The sequence below is a fragment of the Protomyctophum bolini genome, assembly GCF_963924005.1.
Source record: "Protomyctophum bolini genome assembly, chromosome: 22".
Lineage (NCBI taxonomy): Eukaryota > Metazoa > Chordata > Actinopteri > Myctophiformes > Myctophidae > Protomyctophum > Protomyctophum bolini.
This window is the reverse complement of record NC_137883.1, coordinates 18,296,833-18,315,549: the sequence shown is the minus strand read 5'-3', so window position 1 is coordinate 18,315,549 and position 18,717 is coordinate 18,296,833. Positions and strand designations below refer to the sequence as shown.

The window sequence follows — 18,717 nt, the reverse complement described above, 5'->3', positions numbered from 1 at the left end:
AGAATACTGTACTTGCTGTGTTTGCATAATTGTCATCACAGTTTTTGCTTTGAAAGCTCAGTCTATACTTAACATTACATGCTGCGTGACCTTGGTGCTTTTAATGGAGGCATGTTAGTTTCTCCCCTGTTTTTTCTCACTATGTGACTGTGTGTCCCTTCTATGGTAAATGGTGCATGCATAGGCTATATAGCACCTTTATCCAAAGCGCTTTACAATGTGCAATACATTCACTTCTGTGAATGTCCTGGTGTGCTGGTGAAAGTTTACAGAGTGCTACCAAGGCGTTTCTGGACTGTTTCTGAACTCCAGGGGCAGTTGAAGTAACACTAAAGTGTTACTTCAACTGCCCCTGGAGTTCCCGGACACTATTTTGGCCTTGTTACTTGTATTAGGCCTTTTTTCCTTTTTGGCCAAATGTTTGGTACCCCCCCTGGTTTCATTCCCCAATACGCTGCCATCCTGACATGAACAGTTTTGTGGTTTCAGATAACTGGTTGCTGTGCAACAGCTATGCCACATAAAGCTTGTGTGGCTCGGTTGACTCATAGTGTGTTCTAAACTTGTAATTTGCAATTACATTAGTTACAAGCTTTAAAACCACAAAGAGCTGACGTCTAATCTGCAGCAAAAGCAAAATGAAACGTACTGTAAGGTTAAAACATGTATTTATTTATTTGTATATATACTTTTTTCATTTTTGTATACCGGTATATGCAAAATAAATACAATATAAATCTGTCTTAAAATAAGCAATATGTATGCATGTAAGAAGATGGTTGTCTATGCATATTAAGTATGGCATTGTTGTCACTATAGTTAGATCATATGAGTCTAACAAAAGCATAGCCAATTATCTCTGATGTTTATTCATTGATTGCATAGTCAACATTTTATGCAAAATGTCACAAGAAACTGTAGTTAAAATATAGGAATCCAAGTAAACATCAACCTCCTGTTGATTAACATCTTAATAAAGTTCTAAAAATGTCTTTGGATTAAGACATTTACCTCGAGGAGTTTAATAGTGTATGGATATTATGTAGCATGTTAGATTCTGCACCTTGATCTTTCTAAAAAACATGTTGCTGTACTGCTTCATGTATCCTGAATTTTCAAGCATCAACAATCAATATGGAATCAGTTGGCTTAATTTGGTTTGGCAGACCTAATGCCAAATGTATCATCATTTAGTTTGGTGACCTGGCTCGGGCATTAATTAGTCCACTGGCACACACATGCTCTTATTGTCTGTGGAAGTCAAATTCTGATTGCCTGATTGCCTGTACGCGCGCGTGCACACGCACGCACACACACACACACACACACACACACACACGCACGCACGCACGCACGCACACACACACACACACACACACACACACACACACACACACACACACACACACACACACACACACACACACACACACACACATTCTACACATATTTTACACATACAAATTCCATTACTTTGAAATGCATTCAAATAAAGTGCAGTTCCTAGAACAGTTATTTTAGGCTATGTTTTCATCACCTGTAATACCAGACATTGCTCTTTAATTGTGAGGTATTTTCCCAGTTCTGTTTACTGGATACTGGTTCTAGGGAGGCAGTCATCAAATGCTGGAATTGGCCCCAGGTGATGTGAACTGGTACATGTTGTACTCCCACTGTATGATGCAGGACAATACAGCATCTTGATCTCTTCTGAAAGCTCTACAGATCATAGGAGTAGATGAAAAAAGCTTACATTACTTAGTTCAATGAACAAGCCAGAGTTTGGGGGCACGGTGGCACAGTTGGTAGTGCTGTCGCCTCACAGCTAGAAGGTCCTGGGTTCGATTCCCGCTCGGGACGCTGTGGGTGCTGGCGGCGTGTTTCCTCCTCCGCGTCATCAGTGCCCATACCCGAAGGCAGGGTTGGCGAAAGGGCCTTTCTGTTTGGAGTTTGCATGTTCTCCCCGTGTACCCTAGGGTAGGTACCCTCACAAAAAACATGCAGTAATCCTGGTCACTAAACTGCCTCCCCCTGGCCAGCCGGGGCGCCTGATGGAGGGGAAAGGAACTGGTTGGAATAACGTGTTCCTTCCACGCGCTACGTCCAAGCAGGGAAACTCCCCCCTGTCAGGTGTAAAGGAGCAACTTGGACACTCAGGCATGAAGGAAGCATGAGTTCAAGTCTGTTGCTCTCCCCTTGTCCCCCATATATGGGGACGAGGTTGGTGGAGGGTGTGTAGAGCCCAGGATCACATTAGATGATTGACACAGGGGTGATAAATGGGATAAAAAATATATTTTTAAAGAACAAGCCAGAGTTTTGAAGGTTTGTAGCATTTCTTTGCCTTATGTGTCATGTCATTTTTCAGGGAGACCTTCTACAAAGAAGTTGTAACTCTAAATAATGAAACAAATCATTGAATCATTTCTAAACTTGTCCTTATCACCCCACTAAAAGCTGAATTGTGCCTTTGTGATTTCTGTGTCAACCTCACTGCGGATTTCAAGTCTGGAGGGAAAAGGGTGATATCTATTTAAAGCAGCACTGAGTGGAGCTGCATGCTTGAGACAACCAAGAAAAACATCAGCCACCTGCTACACAAAAGAAAAAGAAAGGCAAGGAACACTGCACAGACTGTCAAACCACCCACACATTTGCTAAAAGGCTACTCAGAAATGAAACATGTTCTATAAACCAGTGGTTTTCAAACATTTTCATGTCAAGGATCCCGAATTCCTATGTGTTGTCATCATTTAGTTGCCTAATAGGCAACTAAAACTGATTTTAGTCAATTCTGTCAAGCAAATCAGTTGAAAGTGGATAATAGACCTGCTGAACACTTTGGTGTAACAACGTTTAATTAGCCTTTAACCACTTTAAACCTGGCAGCCCTTTTGTGGGCATCATAGGTGAAAAAAGAAGGGGTTTCTTTAATGTCAAACCAAATTCATGTTTGAAAAAAAAATCCAAGATTTTCAAAAATAGCAGTGAGCTATTATATAAATCTGTAAGCCTGTAGATGGGTCATTTTCTCTATTCATCATACGACTATGTACACTCTTGGTACCTGTGTACTGGTATGGCTGTGCAGAGGGCTGACTGGTTTGTCTCAGATGTGGGCTGTTCAGTAGGGATGCAGCAGTGGGAGAATGGGAGAGATAAGTAGAGGAGCAAGGTCCATGTTGGTTCCCAGGGATGAGCTGGTGGGATGATGCATCGATGAACCTGAAACATTTCAGACTAAAATAAAAAAATCTGCTTGATGAGCAGATTGTTTAATCCTCATCAATGAATCAGCAGTCCTGATTTTCAAGTGAAGTTCATTTGATGTTGTTTGTTCTGTCATAACATAAATGGAAGGGACAAAACTAAATCAGAAATAGTATTTCCCTAAAACCTTCCCAAGGTAACCAGATTTGTGTACTCAGATTCATACATAATGACATACTGTGACTCTGTGAGTAATGCTTAATTCATACTTAATTCACGGGTGACCCCATCGCACGAGGAAGTATAAATCAGGCTTGTGTCCAGACAAGACACATTTTTTGAAATCTTTTGAATGGCATTTCCAACTACGTAGGAATAATGTGGTTCAAATCTGATTCGCTGTTGTTCAGACTTGATGAAAACCAATCTGATTCCAATCTGGATGAATCAAACGGATCGGATTTGGGTTGTTGTCATCCTGAACATCAGCCTCTGAGGCTTAAAGGAGAACATACTGTAGGTACCAGAGCATGGCTCATGGGAGGCTCTGAGGCCTAGAGGAGAACATACTGTATGTACAGTACCAGAGCATGGCTCATGGGAGGCGCTGCAGGACGGGTCCAAGGCGCTGTCAATCATCTCCAGAGGGGAATGGCTTGGTTGCAGGGGATGGATGGTCAAGCAGTCTGTCAGCGCTTCCTGGGTCACATCAACAATGGATCGAAGCTAGAGACCCAGCATAAAAAAGAAAAAGAAAACATCATGGTTATTGTTGAGAGCAGCGTGACACAAAAATGATAAAATATTAATAACAGTAGTTACTAGTTACAAAGAGCTTTGCAACAACAATAATTAAAAACAACAGAGAAACAATAAGAGTAAAGGAAGGAAAAGAGATGTTGTCTAAACATGTGCACATTCACTCACGCCGCACGCACGCACGCACACACACAACATTAGCAATCATCCACTAACTCATATCTCCCCTCTACTCTGACACACACAGTAATAATATAAGTAATAATAAATTACAATACTTGTTTTTACCTGCTTCTATTTTTATGGATATGAGGATATGAGCACGTCTGCCTTTGTGCTATTGATCCATTGCTGTTTTAATCATATATCGTATTATTTGACTGTGCCTTGAAGTTCCTGTTATGACTTGTTCTGAGTTTTGTGTTGCTTTCTTATTTATTCTCCTCTATTCCCTATTCTAACTCTTCCTGAAATTGCAAATGACACTTGATTGACAATTTGTGGACTGTAATGGCTGGACCAGTCTTGTGATGTAGTGTCCAGATTTCAGTTAATGAACTATACAATTGCGATATCTGGCTAAATGTGAAGAGAGGAAAAAGGATGGAAATGTTATCAGTCAAACTGAAGGAAATGATTAGACCTTCTATTAAAATCAACTTGGTTGTTCAAATCTTGATAGAATCTTGGTGGTGTGGCTTCCGTTTTGTTTACATTTGGATTGTGTGCCTTCTAATCTTTCAGATTATTAAAATTCCAGTATGATATTACTGTAACATTGCATTTGGTCAAGCAATTTATTATTTTCAAAGTAATAGGTCAAAATGAACTGAAGTGAAAGCCCATAAAGATTGTTCCAGTATTTTTGCAGACATAAAAATAACATGAACACAAAGATGTTTACAGAACCAATTTGCATGTACTACTGTAAGAAACTATTCTAAAATGCATTAGAGCGTTCAGAACATGAACTAATATGAAAAAGTATGAAGAGCACTTTGAACATATTACTGAAAGAAGCTGTGCAAGTGGGAGACTTTATCAAATGTTACTGTTTTTAGTAACAATCTTCTGTGACTGTATCTATGGCGACATAACCTTCACTGAAATGAGAGCTAACACACTTTATTCTCACACAACAATCTCTTAACTTCATTGTGCTACACTGACCAAATACTGTGGCAATAGCAGATGGTGGAGGCAATTTAACCTCACCAAGATCAATCACACAGGAGCCACATAAATACCCCTTAAACAGTCTCAACTGTGGAGAAAATGGAGGGAATAGACAAAACAGCAGATCTATTAGCTCACAACGCATCACACCGTGACACATTGTGAGCTTGCCGATCTGATATTTCCAAATTTGTTGAATTGTCCGTACTATTGTTGAATTGTACATAAATCACAGTACCCTATATAAAATACAATTATTTTGGTCGTATAAAAGATATATTTTGGGGATTTCCTGAGCCTTTATTTGAAAGGTAGGCTATTTGTGGAGAGAGACAAGAAACACGGGGAGACAGTAGAGGATTGGCATGCAGAAAATGGTCCGTCTCTCTGGGAATCAAACCAGGAATAAGTAAACGTCTGTACATATACTGCAGCTAGAGTAATCCTTACCTTCTTGCGCAATTGTCTCTCTTTGGAAGAGTGGGATTTCACATGCTTTCTCAATGAGCTGGGGTCAGTGTATCGCTTTACACAACCCGGGACCTGGCATGCATAAGGCTTCTAAACCACCACAGGCATAAGAAAACACGCACGCACGCACGCACGCACGCACGCACGCACGCACGCACGCACGCACGCACACACACACACACACACACACACACACACACACACACACACACACACACACACACACACACACACACACACACACACACACACACTTTGAATACATCAGTGTCCATTTACATATTGATATACACATGAGAGAAGGGTTCGTTAGTATTTTTTTAAATAAATATCACACTTGTGTGAAGTGAGGTGCGCTCTTATCATCATACATCACATTCCGCGCTCAGCCAATCAAATCATCACAAAAGTCATTTCGGCCTATCACTTTTGGCGTCATCGCTATGGGGTGATCAGCCAATCACAAGTGATCAGCAATCACAAACTAATGTTTGTGTTCACACAAACACTCAAATCTGGGCATAGCGCCCCTCAACAAATATAACTTGAAAAGGTGCTCCTTGGAGCACAGGTCCTCGCCAGGTCAGGTAGGTAATTGTGGCCTCCTGGTGGTGCTATAATAAGCCAATGTGAAAAGGGTGCCATTTCTTCTTAGACTTCAGGACTAATAAGCTGTCATATTATCAATCGTAATAAACATATCAGACAGACAGTAGATGCAAGTATTTGATTCAGTCAGACCAGGAGAAGAGATCAAACATATCCCCACCTGTGATATGAATGAATGACCAAAGAAGAGGCATGCATGGACTCCCACATGCATTTGGGATGTGAGATGCCGGATGCTTACTGTGTCCAGGTGGGTGCGCTGGTGTTTAGCTCTATCACTGGAGTTGCTGAAAGCCTTGTGGCACGCAGGGTGTTGACACACATATGGCTTCTCCCCTGTATGGCTACGCAGGTGGATTTTCAGGTTTTCTAGCCGAGAAAAGGCCTTTTTACAGCCCTCAAACTGCAAAGACACAAACAATGCACACACAAAATGTCACTTTTACACATGGGCAGTACTACAGTACATTTATAGGTAGATGTCCCCAGAAAACGCAGGTTGAATCTGCAGCCTTCGATCATCGTAAAAGGCTTTAAACATAAAAATGTAATAAAATATCTGCAAAAAACATCAGGATTATTTTGCCAATACATTGTAGGCATTTCTGGCTGTGGTCCGTGTAACCAGCAGGAGTCAGTGTTTATGCACAGGGAAATAAATTGCATCACCTGTTCTTGACAGCTGCTGCTGATCTAACCAAACAAATGCATGAAACAATATTCTGAATACATTAATGATAATCAGACAGACAATATGATCTCTACAGGATAGAGTAGAACACGGGTCAACAAGAGACTGCGATATGCTGCAGGCCTCATTTATTTTCTTTTTTAAAAATGTACTATTGTTGTCCTGTTATTTGACTTTTCTCCCCATCGTTTCTTTCTCTAATCTTATGACTTATGATTGTTGTTAGATTGTTCGAAAAGTAATTCCACCCTATCTTTTACACCTGCAAACTTGTGAAGTGACAATAATCTTGAAGTTGAAGAATAACTACCGTTTACCGTATATTTATAAATACAACACACATTTACTGCCCTTACCCATGTTCTTTGGGTATGCAAGTCAGCAGAGCAGCCCACCTTTCATTACCACCCCCCATTACAGTGACCTCATTTTTTAAATATGTGAATCATCATCATGCTTTCCTACTGTACAGCCAGCGTCTCTCTCTCTCCCTCTCTCTGGTCACGGGAGGTTGGAATGTCCTAAACTTCATAGGGGAGAGTCATAGGTCAATGACCATGACAGGTTTTGTTATTCTTCCTCCAGAACTGGATTCTTTACATACCACTACCTCTTCATTAACCAGTGAAAAGGTCCAAACTAAAATTAAGCTTCCTTTAATATCTTACTACTTGAATTCCAATGACAAATGCTTGTCATTCTTTCCTATTCAATTAGCGTGCTTAGGATATTTCTTGGGAACATCTGTGTTAAAAAAAAAGAATGATAAGCCAGACCTACAGAAGACAAAAACAACCATCCTGTAGAGCAACGGTTCACAACGAGGGGTCCAGGGACCCCCGGTATCCTGGTGGGGGTTCCAGGGGGTCCATATCTATGCCACAGAATGTACAAGAATGGTTATTTCAATCTTGGTATCACTGTTATCTCATACGTACAGTACAGTACAGTACAGTACAGTACAGTACAGTACAGTACAGTACAGTACAGTACAGTACTAAAGGAATTCTGGAAAATATTCTCAAAGATTCTTATTGTGGTACCAGAGAAATAAACAAGCCTGTGTATTCTGTCTGTAATGCTCTTCGGCACAAAAAGTACACTGACAACTCCAAAACATGGTGGAATGAAAAGGATAAGCAACACATCCAAAACTGGATAGCAAAAGATAAAAATATATATATAGACAGGCAGAGGGAAAATGATAAATAATTATTCTGAATCAAAGTACAAATAGAACTGGGAGACTTCCAGACAGTGGCCATGGGGGTGGCTGTATGTCAGCACTCTTTCGCTCTCTTCTTTCACTGTTTCTGTCTGTCTCTATCGAAGCTCAATGAAGCTCTCATAAAGCGTAGAGGCTTTTTAGATGTTTCATTGGTCTGAAAAGGCAGCAACATGGATACTCAGTGAAGCTCAATGCCACAGCCAGCGTCTGACAGCTCTTGGCAAGCGCCCATGCATGCCTCTCGGTAAACAATGACTGATCCTGAGTCAGTGCCAGCAGTCAGTCTGGTCCCCATGGAGCAGCCCACTGTCTTGCTCTGAGGTCAGTGATTTCTAATCTTTTTCTCTTCCATCCTTATACCGTCATTTATCAAGCACATTTCCTAATACCTGTACTTTTGACTTTTATTACCTTTTTTATATTAAAGCAGCACTAGCCTATGTAACTTTTTAACAACTATATAGCATATTATGTCCCACAAAATTAGAAAGTTACATGTTTAAGAAATAACATTCATCCTTCCATAAATGTATAGACTCTATTATAGGGGATACAATGAGTTTCATGGCATCTGCCAAGGCACTATAAGGCATTGATTGGCCAGTCAAGACTGGCCAATCACAGCATTTTGCATGCATAGGCTGAGTCGTCTCTGGTTATATTCCTGCCCAGTGACCTGTGTTGCATACAGTTCATAGCATCACCTCCTTCAGATTCAGATACCTTCATGTGTGTACACACATAGGAATTTGTTTTGACATTAACATGTACGTGTGCATTCAATTCTTCCTCTCTGGCCTTGCTCTCTTCTCACTCCACTGTCCAAAAGCACACCAACTGCCATAAAATTAGCTCTAGTTTTCACATTATCTTCAATAGTTTCTAAACAAACAAAGACCTCATCACACTCTTTTATGGCACTTTCAGAGAATTTCATTTGTTCTGTTTGCTCTTAAAAAAGAAAATCAAATATGACTTTTGTTGAAGGAAAATGTGGGAGTAAAACAATCTGACTTTCTTTTCTTTGTTCATACTGTATTGTTTGGCAGAACAGGGTGAATGTCATGTGTGCATACTGTATGTGTGTGTGTGTGTGTGTGTGTGTGTGTGTGTGTGTGTGTGTGTGTGTGTGTGTGTGTGTGTGCGTGCGTGCGTGCGTGCGTGTGTGTGCGCGCGCGCGTGCGTGCATGCGTGCGTGCATATAAATATATATGCCTACTGTGTTAGCTCAGCAGTGATGAAAATTTATTTTTATACAATCAAAACCCATGGTATATCAATATCCATGGTAAACTAATTAAATTAATTAAATCTCCTTGGCATCAGCAGGACTTGAATATCAAAGCAGATAAAAATATTACTGTATATCCTTGAATGAAAATTCAATCATATACGATGGGGTTCACATTTCAACATTCAACATTCAACATTCATCAACCAAACCACCATCCCAGTACTTTACTGATTTCAGAGGGTCAAGTACCACAGAGAAGTGTTCAATTTGTGAACCAGGAAACGGAACTTTCACTGTCAGTGCTACTGTATGTCTCCGTAACTAGTAACTGTTACAGGTCCATTTTTAGAACACGACACGACAGACAGACAGACAGACAGACAGACAGACAGACAGACAGACAGACAGACAGACAGACAGTTAGATAAGAGATTATCCATGTGGTGATTCAATATAACAGATATAATCACATATAACAGATATGGTAGTCTATTAACACCATAGGAGTCAAGTATGTGTTAATAAAGTGTTCAATCATCATTAAACAGATTATGAAATGACAGGTGCAAGTCTGTGCGTGCCCTGCATGTTTGCTGTGTAACCAAAGCCTCGTCATTGTTCAGAAACTCATGGATCATTTGCCATTCATCATGCTCTTGTACCTGCCAATCCTGCGTTACGAAAGCTGGACTCTACCTCTACGATAATTATATGGTCTGCTACGTGGTTTCTGTTCAAGCTGCCTGACCAAGTGTTTCTCTCCGAGTATCTACACGTTTTGCTTGATTGATTTCTGAGATTCTGATGGCTTCTCATCAGGGATACTCTGACCTCTGTCATTTGCAGATATTTAACCACTATAATATCTCATTTGGTAAAAACAAGATAGGGTCTAATAATGGCATGGCATGACCTCCATTGAGGAAATTTTTTCACAATATGTGAAAAATATTCTGGGAATTAAACTTCCTTGGCCTACTGGTAGCATGCACAAGAAATGTGGAGCTGATTGGTCCAATCAGTTGCGATATTATCCCTGGACGGTAGACACACGCATGTACGTATGCATGCACACACGCACACACTCACTGCCAGAATAACATAAAATAAAGATGAAACAAATACTACTAAATGTTACTTTCTATCTATTCTATGTTTAGAAAGGGATAGTGGAAATATGCTTAAATAATTTTCTTGTAAGTGCATGATTCATAATAAACAGACTCATCCAATGATTGAGGGCCATAGCAACAGAGCTGGGTCCAACTAATAAGTTAGTATTTTGGTACAAAAGGTCGACTGCAGGGTGTGAGTGCAGTTAATATTTGACTGGTGAATGAAGAATGGTTGGTCTTTTACCTAAACATAATTTGTATATTCTGAGATCATCAGTTTACTTTCCATGAGCATACCATAGAAATGAGAAAATACTCAAATTATGTGGTACAAAAATAAAACTCAATATTTCATTCATTTATTCACGTAGTTTCAGTCCACTACTGGGCCTGATTCACAACGGCGTTTACGGTGATAACATGACGTGAAGCTAGCGGAAAGGCATTTACGTGGATTTCCCACATTAATTTGGAATTCATGGAAATGGCCGTGAACTTGACGCTCACGTACGTTGGTCGGAAACTCCGTCAATTCCCACGGGACGTCTTTAGGTGGCGGAGACGGCCCAGACGGGAGACATTTGCGGAAGCATACACGTGAGATTTATTCAGAAGGCTTTAGTCTTCATGCTGAATCAATAAATTGTTCCCAAATCTCAGATAAAATATGTAGGCATGTGTCCCCATGACATAGCCTATTGGTCGATCAGCACAAAATAAATGATAGCCTATATAATAAAAGCTGAGTGCACTTGTATGCCTAAATGCATGCATTTCCCCATACAGCAACTGCCCCTGCAAGCCCGACACCTTTTTATTTATTCATTAGGATATTACTATAGCATGCGCGATTGCGCTTCTCACTTGACAGCTTTCTACTCGCAGTGCAACGGTTGTGAGCTTGTAGATCGGCTCTCGCGCATGTTAAAAAACAAACTCACAATTATAATAAGAACATAGGCTTATCTGCATTCTGCACTACGAATCCAACATTGTTTAGTGTAGTAATGCCTGCAGTAGGCGGCAGGCCTATTGAAATTGTTTTGTTACGGAGCTCCTTGAGTCAGTTGACTGTCGGTCGGTGTGTGTGTGTGTGTGTGTGTGTGTGTGTGTGTGTGTGTATGTGCGCAGTGTGTGTGTGTGTGTGTGTGTGTGTGTGTGTGTGTGTGTGTGTGTGTGTGTGTGTGTGTGTGTGTGTGTGACAGCAGCGTGCTGCCGATCCGATTCACATTGGAAAATGAATGGGCTATATAGCCCTGTTGTATAAAAAATAGAAGACCACATTAGCCTGGGAGGCGGCCTTTTTTCCGACAGCATTCTAGCCGACGGGGCAACGGTCCGCTCCGCAGCTCCACATGCGCTGCTCCCGTGCTTGCAAATATGAAGGACAGACTTTATAATCATGTATTGATATTGATCACATGCATGGATGCCACACACAGAATAGTTTAACTCACTGGCTAAACTCACTGGATTATAATTTCTTAAATTCTTCAGACAAGATCGAGGATCCCAATTATTCACTTATGAATGTATAGGCTTGTACTGTTCTTTATCGCGCAAGCCATGCCCCCCTCCCTCTCTCCTCTCTCTCTCTCTCTCTCTCTCTCTCTCTCTCTCTCTCTCTCTCTCAAAAGACGACTTTTGCATTGACATATATCCGATATTTTAAATATCGGATAGGATAGCCTATGTTTTACCTCTGACTGCAAAGTGCAAAGGTATGAGTGCAGCACCCGCCTTGGTCCCGAACTTAATTAAATAAATTATAATTATATTGTTTCAGCAGCGGAGCACGCACCGTTGTGGACATATTAATAGAGTGCGGGCTATATTCATGCATTGACCGCGGCTGTGAAGCCGCATAATCTGCGGCTGCAAAGCCTTTTTTCTTTTTTTGACAGACTAAACTGCTGTCTGCTGAGTCATGCTTGAAGCCTTTTATGGTGCGATATGGGGCGTGGATCAATGCAAATGAGGTTGTCGGGTGCTTTTCCGATCACTTTGCACCCACTGCATTCAGTATGACATACACCTGCGATACGCCAGCGCACCTGTGGTACACACCGCTCTCTGAATAACACGTCATCTCAACGTAGCTTGATCGGACGGATAAATACGATATCTGTTTCCACCACAGTGTAACGGTGGCGTATTTCTTTTTAATGAATCAGGCCCAGTGTGTGGAATATCAGTTATTTTTGTAACTAGATGCCTTCATTTTGTAACTAGATGTTCGGGCCTTCACATATAGATGTTCAGACTACTTTGTGGCCTGCCAACCTAGTTTAAAGTTGTCCATATGGCATTGTTACATTGGTAATTGTGCCGCCCACCGTCTATACTGTAGATATTGATATGTATATATTTTAAGCCACTATTCATCCTTTAAATCAAGTTTAAAGTTGTCTCCATATATGGGCATATTACGTTTGTGACTGCTACCGTCCACTAACCCACAAGGAAATTCAATATATAGAAAAGATTACTCCTTTGCCATGCATATTATGAACCCAATTGATTTGGATGTGCACACCATCTCTTCATGAAATCTTGTGGTACCTCACTAATGCTGCCAACAGGCCAAATTAGTATCAATAATAATAATAATAATTACATACTGTCAATTATTGGGAAGAATTGGTTTCCTGTTGAATCACTTTCCCAGACAAATAAAGCTAAAAACACATCAGAGGCAGGCCCATTAATAAACAGCTTTCGATTAATTTAACTGAAAGCCTTTGGCTACAGAACCAGACCAGAGACGAGTAACGCCAGTCTAGGGGGCATCACCTTCCCAGAAGAAGGGCCAAGTTTGTCAGAGGATGACCTGGCAGACACTCTCCTGCTGACAGGCCTAGGGGCAGCTGGACGGTTCTCGGAGAGACGGGAAAACAACTGGGGCCCTGCCAGATCTGAAGTGCTAGGCTGCCTTTGTGCTGATTTAATAACTACATAATTGAGTTAACTGCCATGTCAGTTTCACAGTTCCACTAATTTAGCCCATTGCTATAGTTGGGAAAAGGACAAGCCATATCTTTAAGATGCATTGTGTGATGCGTCTTATGAAGGTTTCATTGAGACATAAGCCTGTACAAACATGTACACACTGGTCATTCATGTTGTTGCCTAACCCCCTGCCTGCTTCTATGTTGTCAAAATCTTTCCAGATTCTAAGCTTCAGCCTCCCCAAGCTCCTGCCAGATCTGTCGTAACACCCAGGCACCCCCCCCCCCCCCCCCACACGCTCTTTAGAATCTGTTCTTCCCCTCTCACAGACTCCACTACTGTGTTAATTTTCCAGCTCAAGATGACTTCCACTTCAGCTGAACGACCATTAAAGCGACCTGTATCCATGAGTCAAAGTTCTGAACAACCAAAATAATTAGGTAGATACATTTAAACGAACTGCATCTTCACTTGACATGATAATAAACTAAAAATGTTTTGACATGGGATGCTGATGGGAGTAGAGTTGGCTTGTTTCTGTCATTCCCCTGATTTATCAGTAGGTGCATTTCTGTGTATTCATTGCATACTGCAACCTTGCCCATACATAGATGCAGTGAACACAAACTGGAGCCACCTTTGGAACATTATTTTGAGGCTCAAAGGCTGTTAAGAAACACTGAGAACTGTACTTAAGTCTTCATGAATCTCTCTACTATGTTGTATATAGAGTATCCACATAGTGTGTAAGATAACTGCACGAAAAGACACAGGAAATGGATAATGATGGGTACCGTGCACTTGTTGGGTTTCTCTCCTGAATGGACCCTCATGTGGATGAGAAGCTTGTACCGTGCGTTGAAAGGCTTGAATCTGCGTGGACACCACGCCCAGAAGCATGTGAACTCCTCACCTTTGCGCTGGTCCACATGAATCTTTTCTATGTGCCTTACCAACTCCTCCTTTTGGTCACAAACAGCACTGCAGTCCAGCCATCTACAGCCATGCCCTCCATAGTCCTCCAGCTCTCCTTCCTCTTCCTCCAGCATTGGAATTTGGGGTAAGACGCTGACCCCATGTCTGAGGACTTGGGAATGGGGGTTATGGGATGGAGTCTGTATCTGTCTGTGATGCCTGTTGAAGTGAATGTTTTGGTGAGCGTGGTAGGGCGGTGGTGGGCCCTGGGGGGGAGGAGGTGATGATCGTATAACTGTTGACAGTGCTGGTTGTAATTGTAGCAAAGGTTGCAGGTTGTTGGTAGGCTCCATGTGATGCACTTGACTTGCACAGGTCTTGTCCAACATTACTCCTTCCTCTGGGAGACATTGATGTTCCACCACCATGTTAGCCATCTGACTCTCCAGAGCACCACCTTCCTCCAGCCTCTGCATGCGGTCACACTCAGCCCCAGACCGGTCTTCTGTCAGTGGTGCCAGGGCCATCAAAGACCCTGGGAGGCCGCGGGTGTTGACATGGGGAATGCAGCGGCCTCTCACACCCAGGAAGTGACCGTAGACCTCGGGTTGCACAGGTGAGCTGGTGGAGTGTGAGGCCGGAGAGCTCCGGGAACCATTAATGTATGCCACCAGTGAGGTAGGTGAGGTGCGTATGATGGAGTTGAAATCGATGCCCATGACATCTGATAAAGGTGACGAAGAGAGGGCTCGCTTCTTAGAACGTGAAGATTGTTTGGGGCTACCTGAATCACCCGTAAAGAGGTAGGAAGGCAGAGAGGCTGAGTTGCTGGTGCCGCCTGATGCTGTTGTACCAGACATGGCAGTGCCTGGGGAAAGGCTGAAATGTTCTCCGCCCTCACTGGCCTGGGTATAGCCTTGGGGTGGCCCTAGTGGAGGAAGGATGCGATAGCCATAGCTCCAGTCCTGTCTGCCACTCAACATCGACTGTGTTTCAGCTATGCTGAGGGTAGTGGAGGCTAGAGATTCTCTGGACATCAAGGATCTGAAATACAAGCAGTTTCAGTGTTTAATGACAGCATCAAATACACTGCCATTGGAGTGTGCACGTTTATTAATAGCACTTAGAAACATAATGCCTGATCTATACTTGGTTATGTATAAATCATACTTAAGTCTTACCAACCTGGCATCAGTGTGTGGTGGAGGAACACCTTGTGGATGTACGGTGGTGTGTGTTGCTGGCGGACCTGATGTAAAAAGTTGGCCTGTTACCCGTGATGCTGAACCCATACTCTGGACAACCATGGGACTACTGGACACCCTCAAGTTAGCACTGGCTGTCTGGCCACACACCTTCATGGAAGGCCCTGGTGTACAATTACCTGCTGGACACAAAGGTAAAAAGTTGTCAGATTTCACTAACTCAACTTCCACATGACAGCTTAGGCAGAGTAGTAGGAGTGGTGGTGGTGACAGGGTAACATATCATTGTTTCGACCTCCCGTTAGTCTGACGGATTAACAACACTCCCAAACCCGGGCAGAATCCAAACCCTAACCAGCTGTCTTAACCGGTCACGTAGGTCGATAACCCTAACGTCAGTCTTAACCGGCCACTCCTCAGTCTTAACCAGCCACGTAGGTCGCTAACCTCAGTATTATAGTAACAGGAGGTCGGACGGGAGGGTTCTAATAAAGGCAGCCCCCCTTATTAGAACCCGGGAAAGCCTCTGTGTTTTAGATTTTAGAATTGGTTATTCAAAAATAGCAGATATAAAAGTTCACAGCGCGCCAAGCTTGTACATCTGCTATTTTTGAACATGTTAACACTTGAAAGTGTGAGAAGTATTGATTTAGAAGGCATTTGTAGAAATATTAATGGGTGTGTAACACACTAGTACCGTTTAATTTATTTTATTGCCTGTTTATTCACACTGCCAATGATCTAATGTTTCAGCTAGAACTGATGTCATACAAGATTAATGTAGGCTAATTTAAACCATTTTTGTAATTTAAATAATAGAAATAGTATTTCTTGCCAGTAGTATCACTAGGCATCATATTTTGTCAAGTCTCAATGATTCAACTGGGAACAGGCCACGATGTTGTCAAAGGAGCACTATCTTTCAGATTTTACATGGAAACCCTGGTTACATAACAATGACCTGACAAGGAGACACGCCATAATAGAAACCACAACAAATGCAACAGATTTTGTGTGGTTCACCAGAGGCTTGCAGACTGTTGAAATCCCTGTCCAGACCTGAGCAGGCCAGAGAAGCTTTCTGCTCTGTTAATCACTAATGAGCTTTTCTCCTCTTTCTGCTTCTCTCCTCTGTTGAGAATTTAGGGACAAACTTTATGCTTGGTTAATTATCTATAAATAAGAGGACAAGTAGTTTAGGGAGGGGACTGTAGGCATGGGAGGGCCACATTGAGAGGAAGTGAAGTATGAAGATGTGCATGTAAATCGGCACAGTCACATACTGATTATTGAAATAGTTAAAACTAAAGTTAAATTTAACATTAAGAATTGTATTGTGAGTTGTACTTCTAGGGAGAGTTCTCCCTACACCACAACATCGGATTGTTCTTTAGAATCGTAGCAATATCTGGCTCATGAACGTTTGGGAAATTGCTTAGAAATAGAGTCCAATTAGACGGAAGCCTCTCAACAAAATCATCAGATTTGACTGAGGGCCTGCCACCGTGCAACCTCCAGAAATAGAGTCCAACTAGAACTGCACTCAGTCGAGTGCCTACTAGTGCGCAAGCAGAGCGCGCAAGTACTGTCGACCGCTACAAACTGTCAAATCTTAGCTTCTCTGTGAAAGAACGTTTGAAATATTTAATTATTAGGTTTAGCTATTTGCTACGTACCTAGTTTTTGGAGGTAAAAAAGTAGTATTGTTAAGTATGGTAAGAGACGGCTTTCGATGGTGACGTATACAGTATGTCAATCAGTGTCGGGTGGATTAAAGGAAAGATGAAAGGTGGAGATCTATCAATCAAAACTCTACAAAGTCCTCTACCTCTATGTTCATTATGTCTGCAAAAAGCCATCGCAACATTATGTACATATGATGTGGGAATGTCCAAATAACAGACAAATATACCTTGTTTACCACATTCTGTTATTAATTTAAACAATGACTCATCTCTTGGCCGGTAGGCTATAACGGCAGAAAAGAGGATGCTAGTAATGAGATGGAAACCACCTCATAATCTCAGTATCCATCATTAGAAGATGCCCGTCTAATCGATGAGGTTCTGAGATTGGTGCTCGAGCACAGGGAGCAAGGACGGATTCGATCCAAACATTACTGAATTGCAGTGGTAGCCCAGAAGGTTAAAGCAGTACTTCACTAGGTTGAACACGTGTACTTCTGCATCAGAGATTGAGATTGATTTGTTTTGTTTTTGTCTCCTTCCTTTCTTCTGGGTTTGATCTACAAGCTCCCAACTGGAGCTTGTAGCTCATGTCTACACATCCAAGCTGTGTGTTGTGAGCTGGTACATCTGTTATTTTAACTAGGCTAAAAATGCACCATGCCTCTGTACGTCTGTTTGTCTGTTCGCCCCACCAAATTCGACACACGTGTTCCACACAGCCACAGGGAGTGCAGTGCCCGGTGTCGAGCCGGTCGGACCCACAGTTGTCCAGAACTGTCACAAAAGGCCTCTGCCAGGCTCTGGACAGGGCCCCCTGCCCAGGGTCCATATGGAGCTGGCCTCTTCTGACATCACAACACTCCATATTTGGTCATGACTGACACAGAACTCCATGGAACTGGGCATAAAAGGGAGACAGATGGGTGGAACGGGTACTCTGACACAGGTACAACGGGTATTGCATCTGGGGGTATGGATCTCCAACTTACATCGTTACTGACTAGGTGCTCTACAGCCGTCAGCCGGGAGCCAGTCTAGTTATAGATGATTATGAGTTTGATATGAGAATGAAGCATTACCTTTGAAACTATCAGAGACGCCCAGTCTTGTCTGGATGGCAGTTGTCACTGTGTGGGAGGGAGGCTGAAGAGTAGACATTTGATGGCAAGGTGAAGCGCTTGACAAATATGGCTGTTTCCCTGTACTCAAGTTACTCAACTGCCTGCGGAGGCTCAGTGCTGGGAAGACGACAGCATTCCCACCCAGCTGTTTCCCGGAGGCAGAGGAATGGATAGCACCTCCTCTTGCTTTATCCATACCTGTGGAAGAACTAAGGTCGGCCCTTTGGGGAGACAGAGCACTATGCATGGGCATCCTGATGGATGGCGACTGGTGCCTTGTCATCATGCACAATGATGGGGGCACACCACAGGGAGACACCAGGAGTTGGCATCCTTTTCCATTCAT

General features: G+C 42.3%; 1 protein-coding gene across 1 annotated transcript in view; it reads right to left on the bottom strand.

The window, feature by feature from the left end:
* glis3 (GLIS family zinc finger 3) overlaps positions 1-18,717 on the bottom strand; it is a gene marked incomplete at both ends in the record, with an annotated part of 23,728 nt that extends 5,011 nt beyond the window's left edge. Inside the window, 8 exons of the mRNA XM_080755598.1 lie at positions 1,593-1,719; positions 3,068-3,225; positions 3,695-3,936; positions 5,596-5,706; positions 6,467-6,628; positions 14,237-15,401; positions 15,543-15,741; positions 18,330-18,717. Of these exons, the coding sequence (XP_080611724.1) occupies positions 1,593-1,719; positions 3,068-3,225; positions 3,695-3,936; positions 5,596-5,706; positions 6,467-6,628; positions 14,237-15,401; positions 15,543-15,741; positions 18,330-18,717 (2,552 nt within the window). The remainder of the gene's footprint in view (positions 1-1,592; positions 1,720-3,067; positions 3,226-3,694; positions 3,937-5,595; positions 5,707-6,466; positions 6,629-14,236; positions 15,402-15,542; positions 15,742-18,329) is intronic.